We start from the raw sequence: 25,035 nt of genomic DNA, 5'->3' as shown, positions 1-25,035 counted from the left end.
GTCGACCTCTAGTTCATGTGCTAGTCGGAACTAGGAAACTCTGACATTTTTGACTAACTGTAGTTATACACGTGCTGCGTTCAAACAGTTAGCAAGTCGGAAATCAGTTAGCAAATGAACACGACACTAGAGGGAATGTTGGTGGAGAGATGATGCTGGCGAAATTAAAATCAAATCAAATGTATTGGTCACATACACATGGTTAGCAGATGTTAATGCGAGTGTAGCGAAATGCTTGTGCTTCTAGTTCCGACCATGCAGTCATATCTAACAAGTAATCTAACAATAGAAAGTTACGCCTAGAAACTGATCTAAGGTCAGTTATGTGTTTGGCCCACATAATGGTTAGCGTTAGGATTTGGGGAGGGTAAACTGATCTTAGATCATCTGTGCCTAAGGGCAACTTCTACCCAGATCTTTGTGGTTCTCTAGTTAAACTCTCATGGGTCTGTCTGCAAGGGGTGACATGAAACAGCCATCAGAAGTAGAGACAGACAGAGACAACTAACATGTGGTTGAATAATATGCAGGGCTACAGCATTCATGTACACGTTTGAACCTCTCCAGGCTGGATAGTGATCGGGAGGAATATCTGCTTCCCCTTACAAATTCAATACATGTTGCTCCCTGTAAACAGGGTTTTCTTCAGGAATGTCGTCGGTCAGAGACATTAGTGAAGACTGAGGACTGGGGCTTAAGCCTCACCACAGTGGAGGGCTGGTTGGACAGAGACACAGAAAGGCATGTCTAGAGTGGTGCAGTGTGAAACGTCAGATTGGAGTCCACAGTAAAGTTAATGACAGACGTCATACACACAAAGAAATGATGGTTCCTCAAGGGTTCTTTGGGAATAGTGATGGTTCTACATGGGTAAACCTTTGAGCCCTTCAATGGTTCTTTACAGTTCACAAAAGGGTTATTTGCTCTTTTAGTGATGATTAAAATGGAGGGCCTGCAGCTCATTAGCATATTTTGAGGTGTGGTTTGCTCACAGCTCTTTTTGTGCAACCCTGAGTGAGAGTGTCATTCCAGTTGATCTAATGTTGTTGTGTAATGCCAGTACATATTAGGGATGGAAAGTCCGGCTCTATTTGCGACTTTAGCTATTTGACTGCTGCAAGAGAGAGAGATTTGCACAATAGGCTATCGTTTGTGAAATGTAGCAGCCGCACTAACTATTGTTTCTGGAGTTTGAGTGTTGAGCAGAGGCAGGCTGTGTATGTTCTGGTTCTACAAAGCTGTGTCCATCCATAACATTCAATAATCAATTCATTCTTGCACCATGCAATCATTTCTCAGTTATTTCCCTTGTCTACGCTGCCTGCAGCATGATCTATATTATTACATGATAGACAGTTGGTGGTCGGAGCACGTCTCCGGAGCCGCTGAACCAGAGGAGCATGTATTAATCCTGCTTTAGGATTTATTGCGGACAGGCGGGCCAGCAGATCAAAGAAAGAATTCTGTCACGTTCTTGAAAATGATCGGACCAAGGCGCAGCGTGAGTATAGTTCCACATATTTATTTAAGTGAAACTAACAAAACAAAATAACAAAACTTACAAAGACCGTGAGGACGTAGTGCCCAAACACACTAACAATCAATCAATATCCCACAAAACACAGGTGGGGAAATAGCTACCTAAATATGATCCCCAATCAGAGGCAACGATAAACAGCTGCCTCTAATTGGGAACCATATTAGCACCAACATAGAAATAGACATACTAGATCACCCCCTAGTCACACCCTGACCTACTACACCATAGAGAACCAAGGGCTCTCTATGGTCAGGGCGTGACAGATTCAAATGAAAGAGTCATTCGGAAATGCAAGTCATGACTCACGAGTCAGTTAAAAAGAGTCCGTGAACTGCACACCACTATTGTATATTATACTGTATATGACTATGGCCAGTGTCTTGTGAGAGACTCACGTATGGCCTTCTGTTAATTGAAAATGGTTGACTGAATCAGTCACTAGTTGTCAATTCTCCCCTCAGGGACCCCCAGCTGTTCCAGAGGTAGCTGACTTGATTCAGCTTGTCAATGAACACATAATAACACCTATGGAATTTAACAATATAATATGGCTGACCAGAATAAAAAAAACATTATGGTTCTTCAAAAGGATTTTCAGATTGAGAAAGGTTATTTTATAGAACCGTTCTCTATAAATGTTCTAGAAAGAACCATACAAACGTGTTCTATATAGCCCCAAAAAGGTTTGTAGCCATAGCGAAACCCTTTTTTGTTGCTGTATAGAACCTTTTATTAATGGTTCTTTATAGAACTTTGGGAAAGGGTTCTTTATAGTACTATACAGGTTCCATTTAGAACCTTATCAGCATGGTTCTTTATATCAAAAAGGGTTCCGCTATGGTTACAAGCCAAAGAACCCCTATCTGGTACAATTTCGAACCTTTAATTTTGTGTGTATCCATCACCACCAGATCTGTCTTCATCATAACAATGGGCCGTCCCCATGACAACGCCTCAGTGTTTGCCTATTTTAGAACACTCTCCTTCTAGAACAAATACACTCTCCCTCTAAATAATGGATGCTGTGGTCAGTAACATACATTTCTCTTAGTGTGTACATGCATGCATTTATGCACCTTTCTCATTTCAAGTGCACATGCCCCCAGTCTCCTCAGCCAATCGGATTTGATGCTTTGCCCTCACGCACTGTCCCAGCACCCATTTCAGCATTACCTGGCTGTGTCCTTCACAGACAGACAGGTCCTAATTTTTGTCTTCTGCCAGCCTGATCAAGCTACTATGGCTTTACAGCAGGCCGTAATGGTGTAGTCTGCAGCCTGCATAGCCCAGTGTGGGCTGCCTGGCTATGACTGAAAATAAACTGTACACAGACTAGTCCTCTGAGCATGTGCTTCCTTCCAGTCTGGATAAACATCAGCACCCTGTCACTGACTGCAAGGTTGAGGACAGACAGACAGACCTCTACAGACACTGACTGCAAGGTTGAGGACAGACAGACCTCTACACACAAGGAGTGTGTTGCAGCCTCTACACTGAGCACCGATCCGTTTCCCTATGGATCTGTGTGTGTGTGTGTGTGTGTGTGTGTGTGTGTGTGTGTGTGTGTGTGTGTGTGTGTGTGTGTGTGTGTGTGTGAGTGAGAAGCGCATATGTGAGCTCAGCAGTAAGAAAATCTGGGGTGGTCCATTTAGCGTAGCAGTGTTACATACTAGTGGTGCTAGAGACAGCTGTATGTTCACCCGCAATTGCTAATAACCCATCCACAACCACCTGACTATATGTGATAAAGTGAAAATCTCAGGCCCACACCCGTCTCTAAACCGCTAATATAGAAAATGCGCTGTAGGCTACAGTCAGACAGCGGAATGATTTTTTTGACAGGGTGCAGAATTGAATCTTTCTTAATATATCATTTCTGACATTTTGGTAGGCTATTTGTTAGTCAGCTTGTCTATAATTAGATACATGCAGCTTCTCTCCTGTCATTATATGTTGCCCTAGAAGACTAAATAAACCCTCACAAGAATAATGTTATAAATCGATATAATGAATCGCTTCAATCTAGTTGAAATCAGTAAAAAAGTTTCTGTCATGTCAGCTTCTTCAGGGCTCCCAAGTGGCACAATGGTTTAAGGCACTGCATTTCAGTGCAAAATTGCAACACTACAGTCCCTGGTTCAAATCCAGGCTGAATCACATCTGCCTGTGATTGGGAGTCCCCTTTTCTGGCAGCATTGTCCGGGTTTGGCTGGGGTAGGCTGTCATTGTAAATAAGAATTTGTTCTTAAATGGCTTGCCAAGTTACATATATAGGATAAATACAGTTATTTCTTGGAGCAAAGATGTTTAGGGACCGGGGCGGGAAACAGGAAAGATTTTTCTGCGCAAAATGTCCAAATTACTTCAGTTTGACGATTGTAAGGAAATAGAAAGCTGTGAAATCGACCCAACATGTTTCTGATCAGATTTCAGTTCGGCTTGGATGCACATTTTATGTGTATGAAATACAATCAGCTTTTATTATGCTGATAAAGACAGCACCTCTACAGACAGTCCCTAACTGCACATTCACATTCTATCAAGATGCTGATACAAAGAAATCATATTTCTCCACTCCTGTTCCCAAGTCAAAATTTTGCCTACATTTGGTGTATAATTTTACTGCAATAAAGGGTTATTAATTCTGCAGGAGTTACTATTAAGGCTATGTGAGAGGTTAAAGGCCTATAGTCAGTGTCCAGATTTCAGTTTCCATTTAACCCATCTCAAAAATAGACTACAGTTCGCTTGACATCCCATAGGCCTATTTGAAGTCCCCGTCTTGTGACTGTGGAATTTGTATAGCGCCTCACAATCATCACCAAATCTTTCCCAAACATTACTTTTCTGGCCCTCGCTTCTCTTTTTTTTCAACTCTCCATTTTGCAGCTTTTTGCCTCCGTGGATTGACGTTAACTTTTTCTGACTGTTCCCAAAAGCGATTGGTTTGTAGGCTATTTGGCGGAAGTACAGTTAGGCCCTAAAGCTTAGGGTAATGCACTAATGCCAGCTAGCCTAAAATAAAGAAAAACCTCAATGTAGCTTATAGATATAAATTGCACAACAATGATACATTTATGGATTTTTCAAGGTATTGTTTTCTCTTTACTCAACCCGCCCTTCATCCACACTATTTCATGACCCACCCTAAACTGTGGGTTATGAGTCAACATGCGTATCACTATTTCAATACCTAAGTAGAGGAAATAGGGAGGAAGTAGAGGGGTTAACCAGGAAGTAGAGGGGGTAACCATGAAGGACAGGACGTTTCCTCTTGCTGCAGGGTGTCTGTGTGCATACATGGCATGTATTTTGTTATAGGCTAACAGTGTTGTGTAGACACAGTACTCGTGGCCCATTCTCAAAATTAGCATTCATCGTCACAAGTTGGGCTATTCTTGTTTACCTCCGGTCCTGCCGTTGGGAGTTGAAGGCTGTGTAACGTCTTGTTGTTGAGGTCAGGAATAGACAGTAGTCTATAATAATAATATCGATGTGGAGTAAAGGAAACTGGCCCTGGAACAACCAGGCCTCTGGGAGTGAGATGCTGTGTGTTGTTGCTCCAACACTCTGAGGAGTGTGTTATGAAGACAGTGTGTTATGAAGACAGTGTTTACGCCTGCCTGGCCTGGCTCCTGAACTGCAGGGAGGTGATGGTTGGCTGGTGTTGTTTTTGGGAGGGTAGGGGGTTGTACTGTAGATGTTGTGACATTGTCTTCACCCCCACAACTATCATCTTCACTGAAGGAGTTACTAACAGAGATGGCGCTGTGACAATGGGGTGGGAGGATGGGGGTTGGCAGAGAGATATGTCAGGGTACTGCTAACAGGATGTGAGGTCGTGGAGAGGCTGAACCCAAACACAGGTTGTTAGGAACCAAACAGAGAGAAGGGTGGGAGGAATGTCGTCAGGATCCTCAGGGAGAGAGAGGACGGGATTCCCCTACATTCCCCTCTATTTTGGACCGACCATATACAGGCTAAGATACAGGCCTCCTCATCCTGGATGCAGTGATAGTGTGTAGCATATAGTGATGGTGTGTAACATACAGTGATAGTGTGTAACATATAGGGATGGTGTGTAGCATATAGTAATGGTGTGTAACATATAGTGATGGTGTGTAACATATAGTGATGGTGTGTAGCATATAGTGATGGTGTGTAACATACAGTGATGGTGTGTAACATATAGGGATGGTGTGTAACATATAGTGATGGTGTGTAACATACAGTGATGGTGTGTAACATACAGTGATGGTGTGTAACATATAGGGATGGTGTGTAACATATAGGGATGGTGTGTAACATATAGGGATGGTGTGTAACATACAGTGATAGTGTGTAACATACAGTGATGGTGTGTAACATACAGTGATAGTGTGTAGCGTATAGGGATGGTGTGTAACATATAGTGATGGTGTGTAACATATAGGGATGGTATGTAACATATAGGGATGGTATGTAACATATAGGGATGATATGTAACATATAGTGATGGTGTGTAACATATAGTGATGGTGTGTAACATACAGTGATGGTGTGTAACATATAGGGATGGTGTGTAACATATAGGGATGGTGTGTAACATATAGGGATGGTGTGTAACATACAGTGATGGTGTGTAACATACAGTGATAGTGTGTAACATATAGGGATGGTATGTAACATATAGTGATGGTGTGTAACATATAGTGATGGTATGTAACATATAGTGATGGTGTGTAACATATAGTGATGGTGTGTAACATACAGTGATGTGTGTAACATACAGTGATGGTGTGTAACATAACTGTATGTTACACACCATCACTATATTATATACAGTATGTACAAGAACAGTGTCAATAACAATATCAGTGATAGATGAGGTAGTTATATGCATACAATCAGGGGTAAAGTGGCTGAGCAGCAGGATAAAAACAACAATAGTAGCAACAACGTATGGTGTGTGTTAGGAGAGAGTCATTTGAATAGAGGCACTGCAGATTGTTCTGATGACTAGTCCGTCCGAACCACGCATGAACAAGGAAATCTATATTCGGGGGGAGCCTGTTTCTGTCCTGCCCTTGACTTTGGTGGCGGGCATCTGATGCCCATAGCCTCTTCGTTGCAAAACTCCCTGGTCTTCTCAAAAAGATAAGTTTGTCTAGCTGTGTCCAGTCCCGGCGGTGCTTGTACAGGCAGACCATCTATGGGAGGAAGGATGTCAGCATTGCGCAGCAGCTGAAACCTGGTCCTGACAGTCTGAATGCTCCTTGGTGACAACAACACCAGGCTTCAGAGCATCGAAGCTGTAAAACAGGGAATAACAGAAAGACATTACAACCTTGAACTACATCAATTCACCTCCCAAGTTTAGATCGGAAGAATAACCTCATACAATTCAATGAAAATGATATTCACCTGAAGTGCTGGTACTGCTTCAACTGTGGCAGCGACCTTAAGTACGGAGTCAGGTGTTGTTGCCAGCCATAGCTTTCCACCAGCACCGTACCATCCTCCAGTCCAACCAGCTGTGGGATGTTGACCCCTGTCACAGTGCTGTCCTTCACAACACCAGCAATCTCAGACAAAGTGTTCACTCTGGTCTTCCTGATGCGCTGCTTGGGGAGGCCGAAGCACCAGTCGGGGGCAAACTTGGTGTGGCTTGTGATCAGGAAATGAAGGTCCAGACTGTGAGCTTGTGCATGGTCCGCCAGGCACAATACGAGAGCACAAACTTGTTCTTGTTTTGGCCACTGCAGTTATCACAATTCAGGTCCACACGTGTTTCCCCAACTCCGTAGTTGGTGAAGAAATGGTGCATTTAGTTGATGACTGCGCTGCTGCCTTTGCTGGATGACATGCCTTTATCAATCAAGTAGTTGACTTGTTGTGGTATTCCTTCACAGCAGACACCAAACAAGCCACACTTGCAAGGAGTTAAAAAGTAGATGGGACTTGGCTGCATAGAGCCAGAAGGATAGTGCTACTGCAAACAACAAAATAACATTAAGATAAGTTCATGAAAAGAAAATGTAAAGTAAAACGTAATACCATTTTTTTAATGCATCATTATCAGGTAAGTTTAACTTACCTACAAATGTGCAGAGCAGCAGCACTGCATACAGAAACATCATCATGGAAACTGGAAGTTGAAATAATAACACACAGCCTGACTACACGTACCTCTGGAAAATACAGAAATAATGTGAGATCAATAAAAGTAATCACAATCATGTTGGAGGTCAATTAAATAATAGAAACGTGTTGTTTATGCTTTACATACCAAGGTGTAACCTGTGCTTGCTTGGTCTTTTTCATGGGAGGCATTAGACCATTCTCCTTGTATTGTACTGATGCTGAAAGACAAATTCTAGATACACATATTTTGGCATTATTATACAATAGATAGCCGTAATCACCGTCAGACACACCTGGCTAACTTGATGGGTCATGTAATCATCTGGCAAAGTGGAGTCTTTTTTGTTCAGACATGGTAGCTAAACAATGAAGCATAATGCCAATCCATAGAGTACTAGCCATACAAACCGATTGTCATAGCTAGCTTGGCATTCTGAGATAACATTACTACACACAGATCATAGATGTAATGTTAACTAGCGAGCCAGCCATCTAACGTCAGCTAGCTAGCTAACAGTAAGCTTTAACTTGGTCTTTTGTTTATACCTGAAGCTAGCTAGCTAAACAATGAACCATAATCCCAATCCTTAGAGTACTAGCAATACAAACCGATTGTTGTAGCTAGCTAAAGTTAACCAAATAGGTTCCGGCTGCAACCCCTTTCATTAAATAAGACGTCCTGTATCGTTTCCTTTTTGTTTGTACAGCTTGCTTGGCCCGTTGTTGTGTCACGTCACTCTGGTTCACACTGACCATAAGAATCATCTTAAACTTTAGCTCCCACCCAAACTCTGACCATTTTACCCGCCCTAACAGAGCTGGTTAGGCTGTTTTCATGTTCTCCAGAGTGTTGGTGACTGTCATTGTTCTCCTGGCAACAATTTAATTACACTTTTTTGCCGTGTTTACTGACACCGGCCATATTCAACCGGTGTTGAGCGTGCGTAAATTCATCAGTTATTCTGCACTCTGGCACACTCAGAAGAGAGTGCTCTGAAACAGTTGTTTGCCTTAACATTCTATTGAAATGGATACTTGCATAGTGGAGTCTTTTGTTAAGTTTTACTACGCAATAAAAAAAATTATAAGCAGCGTTAGACAGGTTTCCTAGACATACTGACCAGCTCAAATAGACAGAAGCGTGCTATATGGCAGACCAATCCAAACTCTCAACGTATGGGGCGGCAGGTAGCCTAGTGGTTAGAGCGTTGGACTAGTAACCGAAAGGTTGAAAAATCGAATCTCTGAGCTGACAAGGTAAAAATCTGTTGTTCTGCCCCTGAACAAGGCAGTTAACCCACTGTTCCTCGGCTGTCATTGAAAATAAGAATTTGTTCTTAACTGACTTGCCTAGTTAAATAAAGGTAAAATAAATATCCAGCCCACTTGTTATCTCAGCCAATCATGGCTAGTGGGAAGGTTGCTTACTTTTTCTGTGGCTTAACAAACTAGGCTTGTAATTTAACAATTTTACTCATATTTACAGATGGCAGGTAGCCTAGTGGTTAGAGTGTTGGACCAGTAACCGAAAGGTTACTGGATTGAAATCCCGAGCTGACAAGGTCAAAATCTGTCATTCTGCCCCTGAACAAGGCAGTTAACCCACTGTTCCCCGGTAGGCTGTTGTTGTAAATAAGAATTTGTTCTTAAGTGACTTGCCTAGATAAATAAAAATTAAGGCAATTGAAAATTCACAAGGCATTTCTGCCCAAAAAACTATTTTGATTTTAGAGTTCAAATGGCTCTCCTGTGAAGTATTGACCATGACATATGCCTAGTTTCCTGAAACGGGTCACACACGGTGATGGTGTGTCACACACAGTCACGTTTATGAACAGTGGGCTCCTCCTCGTCTGTCCCTCTAACATCTCTGTCTCTCTCCTTCAGATGTGCACCCCAGCTAACACACCGGCCACCCCACCCAACTTCCCTGACGCCCTCACCATGTTCTCCCGACTGAAGGCCTCAGAGAGCTTCACCACCAGCAGCCCCATGGCCTCCATGGCCACCTCTCCCCCTCCTCCACACGATTGCTGGGGCGTGCCACCGCCCCCCATGCCCATGAGTGGCCCACAGGGTCAGGGACTCTGGATTCAGGGGGAGCCCCCCTCCCACCCCGCAGCCTGGCCCACGGGGGTCACCATTAACCCCCACACCCACCAACACCCGGCCACCGAACAGAAGGCGAGTGTGGCCATGGAGGCCGAGAGATGAGGGGCCAGGACTGGATGGCCCTTTGGGGAGGAAGGGAGAGGGAGGGATGGGTGAGGAGAAAAGGAAAGGTGAAGGTGTCTCTTTCCAATTGAGAATGGGAGGGTGGAAACAGAGACAGCTACATAAACCAAGAAAAACCAAGCAACTACATAATGTGGACATTTCAACAAGAGGTGGAGAAAATGATTCAAATAAGGAATCAAAAGTAAAACATTTAATGGAAAAAGCAGTGCACACACTTAGCAATAAGAGAGCAACTGAAATCTTTGTTAGTTTGTTTTCCTTCTCTCTCAGTAAATGTATAGATAAGACAAAGAAATGTATGGAACTAAAAGTAATCACCATCATGCTGATGTTTTCTGACACTTAAAAGGCAGCAACTGTTTTGTCTCTTGTTCTTCTTCTTTTCTTTTTGTCTGTTCATCCAGTGTTTTCCTTCTACTGGGGACCTGTGATAAGAAGTGTTTGTGCTGCATGGAGAGAGAGAATCTGTTCATCCAGTGTTTTCCTTCTACTGGGGACCTGTGATAAGAAGTGTTTGTGCTGCATGGAGAGAGAGAATCTGTCCATCCAGTGTTTTCCTTCTACTGGGGACCTGTGATAAGAAGTGTTTGTGCTGCATGGAGAGAGAGAATCTGTCCATCCAGTGTTTTCCTTCTACTGGGGACCTGTGATAAGAAGTGTTTGTGCTGCATGGAGAGAGAGAATCTGTCCATCCAGTGTTTTCCTTCTACTGGGGACCTGTGATAAGAAGTGTTTGTGCTGCATGGAGAGAGAGAATCTGTCCATCCAGTGTTTTCCTTCTACTGGGGACCTGTGATAAGAAGTGTTTGTGCTGCATGGAGAGAGAGAATCTGTCCATCCAGTGTTTTCCCTCTACTGGGGACCTGTGACAAGAAGTGTTTGTGCTGCATGGAGAGAGAGAATCTGGCAGTGTAATGTTTTACTCTAGTATTCTCAACATCTGTCTGTGTGCAGTGTAACCGTCACACACACTTACACACTCAACTAGCGAGCAGAAGAAACAGTGACATAGTTTTCATTACCCATCGGAAGGTGGAACTCTTCTTACCTCACCTGGTGGTCACCTGACTTCTTTCAGCCTATCAGGGATTCTCAACTGTTTGACAATGCAGAACATTTTTTTAAACTGATTGTAATTTTTCAGCTCTGGTATTTTCTCATGATGATGACACTGTTCACTGCTATAGCTTTTCTTTCCAACGAAGGGTGATGCTTTACTATTAGCCTGTTCTGGAAGATAGAACTGGCCACTACAATGGTTCTGCAGATTTGGGTATTATAGTAAAATCATGGTTTGATATATTAAAGTTCATGTTTTTCTTGGTGGGAGGGATGGGCGGGGTTTTGGAGGATTTGAGAGTGGGCGGGATTTGTTTATGTTGTGTTTGGGAAGAGCCAATCGGAGAAGCTAAAAATAAATCTACAGAAAAAACAGACTACTATAAATACATTGACCATTTGTAAAGCAGAACTTGCCACTTTGCATGATGTATACTGTCTTGTAGCGAACACTTGAAACCAAGACGTGTTTCTGGCTGTTGGTGCAGGGGATACTACATGGTTTATCCCTCTGATTTCTCATTTGTATAGCAGCATTATACAACTGGTTATGATCACATGTGTACTGTGGTCCTGCCTATAGCAGATTATGTAAAGCATTGATTTAAGACAATATTCACATGCAGGGTCGGTCCCATTCAGTTTTGTTGTCCTTGGGTTATTTCAATTGAATAAAGAATATAAAATAAAACCCAGCTAGAAATCTTTGTTTATGTAAGTTCTTTTTTTAGGAAGAACATTTTCAGGAAAATATAATTATAATTCTGAGTAAACCATCTTAAATTTAACTAAAATAATGTTTCAGTTCATCCCTTTTCCATAATTTTTGTTTGAATCTGGGCGTCTTGGGATGGCCTGTACCTGAATGGTTTCTCAGTGTATGTTTCCCCCTGTGTGACTGTATTACCATTCCCACAATATTTGTGGACTACCTGATAATTAACTTAGCATTTTTTGTGTTCCTAAATAAATATTGTATGTCGACCTACACAGTATGATCTCTCTTTCGTTGTGACTGAACTGAATGTAGCCATCAGCTGGTGAAAGATATAGAGATGGAGATAGATTTAGAGAAGAGATGGGTAGATATAGATAGAGAAAAGAGTTGGGGGAGAAAGGGTGAGTCAGCTTGGGTGAATTTAAATGTGTTTACCGTGACACAGAGAAGATTGGTGAATCCAAATCGACACGCCTGGCTACTCTAGAGAGGAACAGGGATTTAATCCACCAGTCCAGTGTCAGACCGAAGTACTCCTAACTCTAGTTTAACCAGTTGACTACTGTCTGTCTGTTGATCCCTCCAGACTCCTAACTAGTTTATCCAGTAGACTTGTTTCCGTGCTGCTGTGCGGTTTGTTGCTAACCTTACTTTGCTACCTGCCAACTTTACAGTTTTTAGTTACCGTTTATATTTTTAGTTTTTCCCTCGCTCAACTTTTTTCATTCAACTTTTTCACCCCGGACGCTTTATCTGGACGCGGTTCGTCAGGACCTCCACCAGCCGAAGCTAAGTAGTAACAGTAACATGATGCCTTCTAATTGCTGTCGCTGTACTCATAACATACAAGAGAACGATCGCCTTATGGCGAGGATAGCTGTGCTGCAAGCCCATCTTCGCAATCGTTAGGCAAGGGTAATTTAAGTGTGGGAAAGGATGAAACAGCGTCTGTGCAACCAGTAAGTACAGATAGTAGTATAAATCCCCTCGCACAGTCCCCGCAGCCGGACACTTTTCTCATGGCTTCTGGAAGGAAATGCTGTAGGAATACTCAACCGGTGTCGCTCATTCAGCCGACAGAAACTTTCAACCGGTTCTCCCCATTAAGCAACGGTTTGGAGTCAGACCAGCTCCCTGGTATACAGAAAATACCCGAGCTCTGAAGCAAGATTACAGAAAATACAGAAATGGCGCTAAACCTAACTGGAAGTCTTCCAACTAGCTTGGAAAGACGGTACTGTGCAGAATCGACGAGCCCTCACTGCTACTATCGCAAAAAGCAGCATTCCCCAAGAGAGGATGGCTTTCACTTCAGCAGTGATAAATTCATGAACTTCTTTGACGAAAAGGTCATGATCATTAGAAAGCAAATTACGGACTCCTCTTTAAATCTGCCTATTCCTCCAAAGCTCAGTTGTCCTGAGTCTACACAACACTGCCAGGACCTAGGATCAAGGGAGACACTCAAGTTTTGAATACTATATCTCTTGACACATTGATGAAAATAATCATGGCCTCTAAACCTTCAAGCTGCATACTGGACCCTATTCCAACTAAACTACTGAAAGAGCTGCTTCCTGTGCTTGGCCCTCCTATGTTGAACATAATAAATGGCTCTCTATCCACCGGATGTGTACCAAACTCACTAAAAGTGGCAGTAATAAAGCCTCTATTGAAAAAGCCAAACCTTGACCCAGAAAATATAAAAAACTATCGGCCAATATCGATTCTCCCATTCCTCTCAAAAAGTTTTGAAAAAGCTGTTGCGCAGCAACTCACTTCCTTCCTGACAAACAATGTATACGAAACGCTTCAGTCTGGTTTTAGACCCCATCATAGCACTGAGACTGCACTTGTGAAGGTGGTAAATGACCTTTGGCGTCAGACCGAGGCTCTGCATCTGTCCTCGTGCTCCTAGACCTTAGTGTTGCTTTTGATACCATCCGATACCATACGATTACCACATTCTTTTGGAGAGATTGGAAACCCAAATTGGTCTACATGGACAAGTTCTGGCCTGGTTTAGATCTTATCTGTCAGAAAGATATCAGTTTGTCTCTGTAGATGGTTTGTCCTCTGACAAATCAACTGTACATGTTGGTGTTCCTCAAGGCTCCGTTTTAGGACCACTATTGTTTTCTATATATTTTACCTCTTGGTGATGTCATTCGGAAACATAATGTTAACTTTCACTGCTATGCGGATGATACACAGCTGTACATTTCGATGAAACATGGTGAAGCCCCAAAATTGCCCACGCTGGAAGCCTATGTTTCAGACATAAGGAAGTGGATGGGGGAAAATGTTCTACTTTTAAACTCGGACAAAACAGAGATGCTAGTTCTAGGTCCCAAGAAACAAAGAGATCTTCTGTTGAATCTGACAATCTTGATGGTTGTACAGTCATCTCAAATAAAACTGTGAAGGACCTCAGTGTTTGTCACACGGGTTGTGGAATGGAGACCAAGACGCAGCGTGGATAGTGCTCATTCTTAATACTTTAATGAAGACACTTGACAGCAAAACAAGAAACACGACCAACAACAGTCCCGTCAGGTACACTTAGACTAAACGGAAACAACTACCCACAAACCCCAAAGGAAAACAGGCTGCCTAAGTATAGCTTCCAATCAGAGACAACGAAAGACACCTGCCTCTGATTGGAAACCATACCCGGCCAAACATGGAAAAACAACACATAGAAATAGAAAACTAGAACACTCCCACATAGAAACAGAAAACCCCAAAACCCACACAAAACAACCCCCTGCCACGCCCTGACCATTTTACTATGGCAAATGACCTCTTTACCTGGTCAGGACGTGACAGCGTTACTCTGGATCCTGATCTCTCTTTTAACGAACATATCAAGACTGTTTCAAGGACAGATTTTTTTCCATCTACGTAACATTACAGAAATCAGGAACTTTCTGTCCAAAACTGATGCAGAAAAATTAATCCATGCTTTTGTCACTTCTAGGTTAGACTACTCTACTTTCTGGCTACCCGGATGAAGCAATAAATAAACTTCAGTTAGTGCTAAACACGGCTGCCAGAATCTTGACTAGAACCCCAAAATGTGATCATATTACTCCAGTGCTAGCCTCTCTACACTGGCTTCCTGTTAAGGCTAGGGCTGATTTCAAGGTTTTACTGCTAACCTACAAAGCATTACATGGGCTTGCTCCTACCTATCTCTCCGATTTGGTCCTGCCATACATATCTACACGTACGCTACGGTCACAAGACGCAGGCCTCCTTATTGTCCCTAGAATTCTAAGCAAACAGCTGGAGGCAGGGCTTTCTCCTATAGAGCTCCATTTTTATGGAATGGTCTGCCTATCCGTGTAAGAGACGTAGACTCGGTCTGAATCTTAAGTCTTTATTGAAGACTCACATCTTCAGTAGGTCCTATGATTGAGTGTAGTCTGGTCCAGGAGTGTGAAGGTGAACAGAAAGGCACTGGAGCAACGAACCGCCCTTGCTATCTCTGCCTGGCCGGTTCCCCTCTCTCCACGGGGATTCTCTGCTTCAAACCCTATTACAGGGGCTGAGTCACTGGCTTACTGGTGCTCTTCCATGCCATCCCTAGGATGGGTGCTTCACTTGAGTGGGTTGAGTCACTAACGTGATCTTCCTGTCCGGGTTGGCGTCCCCCCTTGGGTTGTGCCGTGGGGGAGATCTTCATGGGCTATACTCGGCCTTGTCTCAGGATGGTAGGTTGGTGGTTGGAGATATCCCTCTAGTGGTGTGGGGGCTGTGCTTTGGCAAAGTGGGTGGGGTTATATCCTGCCTGTTTGGCCCTGTCCGGGGGTATCGTCGGACGGGGCCACAGTGTCTCCTGACCCCTCCTGTCTCAGCCTCCAGTATTTATGCTGCAATAGTTTATGTGTTGGGGGGCTAGGGTCAGTCTGTTATATCTGGAGTATTTCCCCTGTCTTATCCGGTGTCCTGTGTGAATTGAAGTATGCTCTCTCTAAGTCTCTTTCTTTCTTTCTTTCTTTCTTTCTTTCTTTCTTTCTTTCTTTCTTTCTTTCTTTCTTTCTTTCTTTCTTTCTTTCTTTCTTTCTTTCTCTCTCTCTCTCGGAGGACCTGAGCCCTAGGACCATGCCTCAGGAGTACCTGGCCTGATGACTCCTTGCTGTTCCCAGTCCACCTGGTCGTGCTGCTGCTCCAATTTAAACTGTTCTGCCTGCGGCTATGGAACCCTGACCTGTTCACCAGACATGCTACCTGTCCCAGACTTGCTGTTTTCAACTCTCTAGAGACAGCAGGAGCGGTAGAGATACTCTGAATGATCATCTATGAAAAGCCAACTGACATTTACTCCTGAGGTGCTGACCTGTTGCACCCTCTACAACCACTGTGATTATTATTATTTTACCCTGCTGGTCATCTTGGAACATTTGAACATCTTGGACATGTTCTGTTATAATCTCCACTGGTTCCTCTCTAGGTTTCTTCCTAGGTTCTGGCTTTTCTATGGAGTTATTCCTAGCCACCTTGCTTCTACACCTGCATTGCTTGCTGTTTGGGGTTTTAGGCAGGATTTCTGTACAGCACTTTGTGACATCATCTGATGTAAGAAGGGCTTTATAAATACATTTGATTGATATGATTGACTAATGTCTGTCTGTTGGTCCCTCCAGACTCCTAACTCTAGTTTAACCAGTAGACTAATGTCTGTCTGTTGGTCTCTCCAGACTCCTAACTCTAGTTTAACCAGTAGACTACTGTCTGTCTGTTGGTCCCTCCAGACTCCTAACTCTAGTTTAACCAGTAGACTACTGTCTGTCTGACACCTAACTCTAGTTTAACCAGTAGACTACTGTCTGTCTGGGGTCCCTCCAGACTCCTAACTCTAGTTTAACCAGTAGACTACTGTCTGTCTGACACCTAACTCTAGTTTAACCAGTAGACTACTGTCTGTCTGACACCTAACTCTAGTTTAACCAGTAGACTACTGTCTGTCTGTTGGTCCCTCCAGACTCCTAACTCTAGTTTAACCAGTAGACTACTGTCTGTCTGTTGGTCCCTCCAGACTCCTAACTGTAGTTTAACCAGTAGACTACTGTCTGTCTGACACCTAACTCTAGTTTAACCAGTAGACTACTGTCTGCCTGTTGGTCCCTCCAGACTCCTAACTCTAGTTTAACCAGTATACTACTGTCTGTCTGTTGGTCCCTCCAGACTCCTAACTGTAGTTTAACCAGTAGACTACTGTCTGTCTGTTGGTCCCTCCAGACTCCTAACTCTAGTTTAACCAGTATACTACTGTCTGTCTGACACCTAACTCTAGTTTAACCAGTAGACTACTGTCTGTCTGTTGGTCCCTCCAGACTCCTAACTCTAGTTTAACCAGTAGACTACTGTCTGTCTGTTGGTCCCTCCAGACTCCTAACTCTAGTTTAACCAGTATCCTACTGTCTGTCTGTTGGTCCCTCCAGACTCCTAACTCTAGTTTAACCAGTAGACTACTGTCTGTCTGTTGGTCCCTCCAGACTCCTAACTCTAGTTTAACCAGTATACTACTGTCTGTCTGTTGGTCCCTCCAGACTCCTAACTCTAGTTTAACCAGTAGACTACTGTCTGCCTGTTGGTCCCTCCAGACTCCTAACTCTAGTTTAACCAGTAGACTACTCTCTGTCTGTTGGTCCCTCCAGACTCCTAACTCTAGTTTAACCAGTAGACTACTGTCTGTCTGACTCCTAACTCTAGTTTAACCAGTAGACTACTGTCTGTCTGTTGGTCCCTCCAGACTCCTAACTCTAGTTTAACCAGTAGACTACTGTCTGTCTGTTGGTCCCTCCAGACTCCTAACTCTAGTTTAACCAGTAGACTACTGTCTGTCTGACACCTAACTCTAGTTTAACCAGTAGACTACTGTCTGTCTGTTGGTCCCTCCAGACTCCTAACTCTAGTTTAACTAGTAGACTACTGTCTGTCTGTTGGTCCCTCCAGACTCCTAACTCTAGTTTAACCAGTAGACTACTGTCTGTCTGTTGGTCCCTCCAGACTCCTAACTCTAGTTTAACCATTTACATTTACATTTTAGTCATTTAGCAGACGCTCTTATCCAGAGCGACTTACAGTAGTGAATGCATACATTTCATTTCATGCATTTTTTTTTTTTGTACTGACAAAGTTCTTGACATTTTTGCAAATGTACTAAAAATAAAAAAACAGATACCTTATTTACATAAGCATTCAGACCCTTTGGTATGAGACTAAATTGAGCTCAGGTGCATCCTGTTTCCATTGATCATCCTTTAGATGTTTCTCCAACTTGATTGGAGTCCACCAGTGGTAATTCAATTGATTGGACATGATTTGGAAAGAGACACACCTGTCTATATAAAGGTCCCACAGTTGACAGGGCATGTTAGAGTAAAAACCAAGCCATGAGGTTGAAGGAATTGTATGTAGAGCTCAGAGACAGGACTGTGTCTATGCACAGATCTGTGGAAAGGTACCAAAACATTTCTGCAGTATTGAAGGTCCAAGAACACACCGGCCTCCATCATTCTTAAATGGAAGAAGTTTGAAACCACCAAGACTCTTCCTAAACTGGCCGCCCGGCCAAACTGAGCAATTCGGGGGAGAAGGGCCTTGGTAAGGGAGGTGACCAAGAACCCAATGGTCACTCTGACAGAGACCCAGAGTTCCTCTGTGGAGATGGGAGAACCTTCCAGAAGGACAACCATCTCTGCAGCACTCCACCAATCAGGCCTTTATGGTAGTGGCAAAACGGAAGCCACTCCTCAGTAAAATGCACATGACAGCCTGCTTGGAGTTTGCAGGCTGTCATGATAGAACAGAGAGATCCTTCATGAAAACCTGCTCCAGGGCACTCAGGACCTGACTGGGGTGAAGGTTCACCTTCCAACAGGACAACGACCCTAAGCACACAGCCAAGACAATGCAAAAGTGGCTTCGGGACAAGTCTCAATGTCCTTGAGTGGCCCAGCCAGAGCCCAGACATGAACCCGATCAAACATCCCTGGATAGACCTGAAAATAGCTGTGCAGTAGACTACTGTCTGTCTGTTGGTCCCTCCAGACTCCTAACTCTAGTTTAACCAGTATACTACTGTCTGTCTGTTGGTCCCTCCAGACTCCTAACTCTAGTTTAACCAGTAGACTACTGTCTGTCTGTTGGTCCCTCCAGACTCCTAACTCTAGTTTAACCAGTAGACTACTGTCTGTCTGTTGGTCCCTCCAGACTCCTAACTCTAGTTTAACCAGTAGACTACTGTCTGTCTGTTGGTCCCTCCAGACTCCTAACTCTAGTTTAACCAGTAGACTACTGTCTGTCTGACTCCTAACTCTAGTTTAACCAGTAGACTACTGTCTGTCTGTTGGTCCCTCCAGACTCCTAACTCTAGTTTAACCAGTAGACTACTGTCTGTCTGTTGGTCCCTCCAGACTCCTAACTCTAGTTTAACCAGTAGACTACTGTCTGTCTGACACCTAACTCTAGTTTAACCAGTAGACTACTGTCTGTCTGTTGGTCCCTCCAGACTCCTAACTCTAGTTTAACTAGTAGACTACTGTCTGTCTGTTGGTCCCTCCAGACTCCTAACTCTAGTTTAACCAGTAGACTACTGTCTGTCTGTTGGTCCCTCCAGACTCCTAACTCTAGTTTAACCATTTACATTTACATTTTAGTCATTTAGCAGACGCTCTTATCCAGAGCGACTTACAGTAGTGAATGCATACATTTCATTTCATGCATTTTTTTTTTTGTACTGACAAAGTTCTTGACATTTTTGCAAATGTACTAAAAATAAAAAAACAGATACCTTATTTACATAAGCATTCAGACCCTTTGGTATGAGACTAAATTGAGCTCAGGTGCATCCTGTTTCCATTGATCATCCTTTAGATGTTTCTCCAACTTGATTGGAGTCCACCAGTGGTAATTCAATTGATTGGACATGATTTGGAAAGAGACACACCTGTCTATATAAAGGTCCCACAGTTGACAGGGCATGTTAGAGTAAAAACCAAGCCATGAGGTTGAAGGAATTGTATGTAGAGCTCAGAGACAGGACTGTGTCTATGCACAGATCTGTGGAAAGGTACCAAAACATTTCTGCAGTATTGAAGGTCCAAGAACACACCGGCCTCCATCATTCTTAAATGGAAGAAGTTTGAAACCACCAAGACTCTTCCTAAACTGGCCGCCCGGCCAAACTGAGCAATTCGGGGAGAAGGGCCTTGGTAAGGGAGGTGACCAAGAACCCAATGGTCACTCTGACAGAGACCCAGAGTTCCTCTGTGGAGATGGGAGAACCTTCCAGAAGGACAACCATCTCTGCAGCACTCCACCAATCAGGCCTTTATGGTAGTGGCAAAACGGAAGCCACTCCTCAGTAAAATGCACATGACAGCCTGCTTGGAGTTTGCAGGCTGTCATGATAGAACAGAGAGATCCTTCATGAAAACCTGCTCCAGGGCACTCAGGACCTGACTGGGGTGAAGGTTCACCTTCCAACAGGACAACGACCCTAAGCACACAGCCAAGACAATGCAAAAGTGGCTTCGGGACAAGTCTCAATGTCCTTGAGTGGCCCAGCCAGAGCCCAGACATGAACCCGATCAAACATCCCTGGATAGACCTGAAAATAGCTGTGCAGTAGACTACTGTCTGTCTGTTGGTCCCTCCAGACTCCTAACTCTAGTTTAACCAGTATACTACTGTCTGTCTGTTGGTCCCTCCAGACTCCTAACTCTAGTTTAACCAGTAGACTACTGTCTGTCTGTTGGTCCCTCCAGACTCCTAACTCTAGTTTAACCAGTAGACTACTGTCTGTCTGTTGGTCCCTCCAGACTCCTAACTCTAGTTTAACCAGTAGACTACTGTCTGTCTGTTGGTCCCTCCAGACTCCTAACTCTAGTTTAACCAGTATACTACTGTCTGTCTGTTGGTCCCTCCAGACTCCTAACTCTAGTTTAACCAGTAGACTACTGTCTGTCTGTTGGTCCCTCCAGACTCCTAACTCTAGTTTAACCAGTAGACTACTGTCTGTCTGTTGGTCCCTCCAGACTCCTAACTCTAGTTTAACCAGTAGACTACTGTCTGTCTGACACCTAACTCTAGTTTAACCAGTAGACTACTGTCTGTCTGTTGGTCCCTCCAGACTCCTAACTCTAGTTTAACCAGTAGACTACTGTCTGTCTGTTGGTCCCTCCAGACTCCTAACTCTAGTTTAACCAGTAGACTACTGTCTGTCTGTTGGTCCCTCCAGACTCCTAACTCTAGTTTAACCAGTAGACTACTGTCTGTCTGTTGGTCCCTCCAGACTCCTAACTCTAGTTTAACCAGTAGACTACTGTCTGTCTGTTGGTCCCTCCAGACTCCTAACTCTAGTTTAACCAGTATACTACTGTCTGTCTGACACCTAACTCTAGTTTAACCAGTAGACTACTGTCTGTCTGTTGGTCTCTCCAGACTCCTAACTCTAGTTTAACCAGTAGACTACTCTCTGTCTGTTGGTCCCTCCAGACTCCTAACTCTAGTTTAACCAGTATACTACTGTCTGTCTGACTCCTAACTCTAGTTTAACCAGTATACTACTGTCTGTCTGTTGGTCCCTCCAGACTCCTAACTCTAGTTTAACCAGTAGACTACTGTCTGTCTGTTGGTCCCTCCAGACTCCTAACTCTAGTTTAACCAGTAGACTACTGTCTGTCTGTTGGTCCCTCCAGACTCCTAACTCTAGTTTAACCAGTATACTACTGTCTGTCTGTTGGTCCCTCCAGACTCCTAACTCTAGTTTAACCAGTAGACTACTGTCTGTCTGTTGGTCCCTCCAGACTCCTAACTCTAGTTTAACCAGTAGACTACTGTCTGTCTGGGGTCCCTCCAGACTCCTAACTCTAGTTTAACCAGTAGACTACTGTCTGTCTGTTGGTCCCTCCAGACTCCTAACTCTAGTTTAACCAGTAGACTACTGTCTGTCTGTTGGTCCCTCCAGACTCCTAACTCTAGTTTAACCAGTAGACTACTGTCTGTCTGTTGGTCCCTCCAGACTCCTAACTCTAGTTTAACCAGATTAAAGGAGTGATAGAGAAAGTGACATTTGATTTGATAGAGGGTTGGATCAAGAAGGTAGTCATCCCTCCGTTTATCTCCCAGAATGAGAGTTGTTCATATAAACGCAAACACCAGCTGTTTCCAAAACAACGACGCCCCTCCCATCGTCTTAGTACTGGAGGGGTCACTGGGTTTGAGCGTGTCCTCAGCTCACCTCTGCCTGCCTCACACTCCTCAGCAGGAAATGAGAGAGAGCGCCTTTGATTCCTCTGTGCCCTGCCCCTCCCAACACAGCGGTGTGTGTGTCCTTGCCACCGTGTGTGTGTGTGTGTGTGTGTGTGTGTGTGTGTGTGTGTGTGTGTGTGTGTGTGTGTGTGTGTGTGTGTGTGTGTGTGTGTGTGTGTGTGTGTGTGATTGAAAGCACTGCCAACTTGGCCCTGGGCTGCGGCTCTGAGCCTGTGGAAGCAAACATGAGACCCAGCCTAACAGTACCCAGAGTATTCCGTCTCAAAACACACACACACACCGTAACACACACACACACACACCGTAACACACACACACACACACACACACACACACACACACACACACACACACACACACACACACACACACACACACACACACACACACACACACACACACACACACACACACACACACACACACACACACACACTGTGGTGTCTACCGCATAGCGCAGCACAGAACGTCACAACCTGGTACAGTATGGTGCAGTGGAGGTTGCTGGCCAAAACACAATCACATGACGAGACCTGAAGACTTACATCAAGGCTTTAGCTCGGTGTGCTAACATGGCCCAGAGTCACACGGACCAGACCACCCCGGGTGGATACCTGTTTAGTTGCTATAGAAGAGTAGGCTATGGTGTAGATTTTCCATGACTCATCCAACCACATTACATTGGACTAAAGCAGTAGCACTTCTCACAGAAACTCAGTACAGCATAGAGAATGTTAGAAAAAAAACTTACAGGAAAGCTTTTTATTTATTTTTTTATTTTTTATTGAACCTTTATTTAACTAGGCAAGTCAGTTAAGAATACATTCTTATTTACAATGACGGCCTACACCGGTCAAACCGGTGGGACTCCCAATCACGGCTGGTTGTGATACAGCTTAAAGGAAAGCTTATAGGAACGCTTATAGGAAATATTATTTCAAAGCTTATAGGAAAGCTTATAGGAAACCTGCATATAATCTAATAATGACAAAGTCAGAGTTTCATGCATAGGCTTCTGTTATTCAGCAGGCACACCATTTACAAGGCCACCAAAATGAGAAAGCAGCCTTAGAGACCAACCACTCTAGTCAGGAATGCTGGACTTTAGTGTACTCTTTCTTACACTGTAGCTGGCAGCTGGCCCTGGACCACACTGAGATAGCTGCTTCAGCACAGATCCTGTATCAGCCCACTCTCCCCAATCCCTTTCCTTTCCCTTTCCCAATCCTAGGATGGGAAAAACTAACCTTAGATCAGTGTCTAGGGAGAATTGCATCCTCTGCTGAGTTGGCCAGGTAGGAAAGAGAAAGGGAGATAAGGAAGTGAATTTTATTTATAATAAGGGTTACTTGGTGAAAATTGGAGAGGAGAGTAGAGGAGAGTACAGGAGAGGAGAGGAGAGCAGGGGAGAGGAGAGCAGAGGAGAGTGGAGCAGGGGAGAAGAGAGCAGGGGAGGGGAGAGAAAGAGAGAGGAGAGGAGAGCAGAGGAGAGGAGAGGGGAGTTGAGCAGGGGAGGGGAGGAGAGAGCAAGAGAGAGGAGAGAAGACCAAGAGAGAGGAGAGGAGAGCAGGGGAGAGGAGAGGAGAGGCGAGCAGGGGAGAGGAGAGGCGAGCAGAGGATAGGAGAGCAGGAGAGGAGAGGGGAGAGGAGAGAGGAGAGGAGAGCAGGGGATAGGAGAGGAGAGCAGGGGACAGGATAGGAGAGCAGGGGAGAGGAGAGCAGGGCAGAGGAGAGGCGAGCAGGAGAGGAGAGCATGGGAGAGGAGAGCATGGGAGAGGAGAGCAGGGTAGAGGAGAGTATAGAAGAGGAGAGCAGAGGATAGGAGAGCAGGGGGAGGAGATGAGAGTAGGGCAGAGGAGTGTAGAGCAGGGGAGAGGGGAATAGGATGAAGGAGAGGAGAGCAGGGGAGATGAGAGGAGAGAAGAGGAGAAAAGAGAAGAGGGGAGAGGAGAGCAGGGGAAAGGAGAAGAGAGCGGGGGAGAGGAAAGCAGGGGAGAGCAGGGGAGAGGAAAGGAGAGCAGGGGAGGGGAGTGGAGAGGAGAGGAGAGCAGGGGAGAGGAGATGAGATGAGAGCAGGGGAGAGGAGATTAGAGCAGGGGAGAGGAGAGCAGGAGTGAGAGAGGATAGGAGAGCAGGGGAGAGCAGTGGTATTGGGTGCATTGGTAACCTGGCCCCTATGTCTCTCTGGGTGAGGCTGAGGAAAAGTTAGTTGCTTAATGAATGGCCATGAGTTAGCAGGAAGTGTGACAAAGGTAACACGCTGCGTGGGAGGGACAGGAGGGAAGGAGGGAAAGAGAGAAATAAGACGAAGGAAAGAGAGAAATAAGATGAAAGAAAGAGTGTGAGTGTACATGGAATCCAAAAGAGTTCCATCTGGAAGCCAAAAGAGTTCTATCTGGAACCAAAATAGTTCTATCTGGAACCAAAAAGGGTTCTCCTATGGAGACAGCCGAAGAAGTGTTTTAGTGTGTAGTGTTTTGTAGTGTTGATACTCAGGCATACTGTAGAGGACACCTCACTGCCTTCATACTCACTAATGACCAAAATAGACATTCAGATGAACAGAAAATCCCATTTCCAAACACTAGCCAGGATAACATGAAATGTACTGATACACAAATGAACAGATATATAAGTCAAACACATAATAAGATAGTACAATAGGCACAGTGCTTTATTGTCCATGTTTGTTAAAGAGATGGTGTGCCAGGTTTGAAGCGTCATGCCCAAGAAGACTCGAGGCTGTAATCGCTGCCAAAGGTGCTTCAACAAAGTACTGAGTAAATGGTCTGAATACTTATGTAAATGTCATATTTCAGTTGTTTAAAAACCTGTTTTTGCTTTGTCATTTTGGGGTATTGTGTGTAGATTTATGAGGGGGAAAAATGATTTAATCAATTTCAGAATAAGGCTGCAACGTAACAAAATGTGGAAAAAGTCAACGGGTTTGAATACTTTCCGAATGCACTGTATATAGCCTACCACGTGTATGAGCTGTTCCATCTATTCTCTACAGCAGCAGTAGCAGTAGCTATAGTAGCCTGTACTAACTGACCTTGACATGCACCCTGTG

At 44.2% G+C, this 25,035-nt stretch overlaps 1 protein-coding gene across 1 annotated transcript in view; it reads left to right on the top strand.

Moving 5' to 3' along the window:
- The window catches only part of LOC106609588 (UBA-like domain-containing protein 1), a 24,490-nt gene extending 12,542 nt beyond the window's left edge, over positions 1-11,948 (top strand). The window contains exon 3 of the mRNA XM_014208546.2: positions 9,551-11,948. Within this exon, the coding sequence (XP_014064021.1) occupies positions 9,551-9,877 (327 nt within the window). The 3' untranslated portion in view covers positions 9,878-11,948. The remainder of the gene's footprint in view (positions 1-9,550) is intronic.
- The last annotated feature ends 13,087 nt before the right edge of the window (positions 11,949-25,035 follow it).

Source organism: Salmo salar, chromosome ssa01, assembly GCF_905237065.1.
Source record: "Salmo salar chromosome ssa01, Ssal_v3.1, whole genome shotgun sequence".
NCBI lineage: Eukaryota > Metazoa > Chordata > Actinopteri > Salmoniformes > Salmonidae > Salmo > Salmo salar.
The sequence above is the reverse complement of the archived record's forward strand: the minus strand, read 5'-3'. Positions and strand labels throughout refer to the sequence as shown.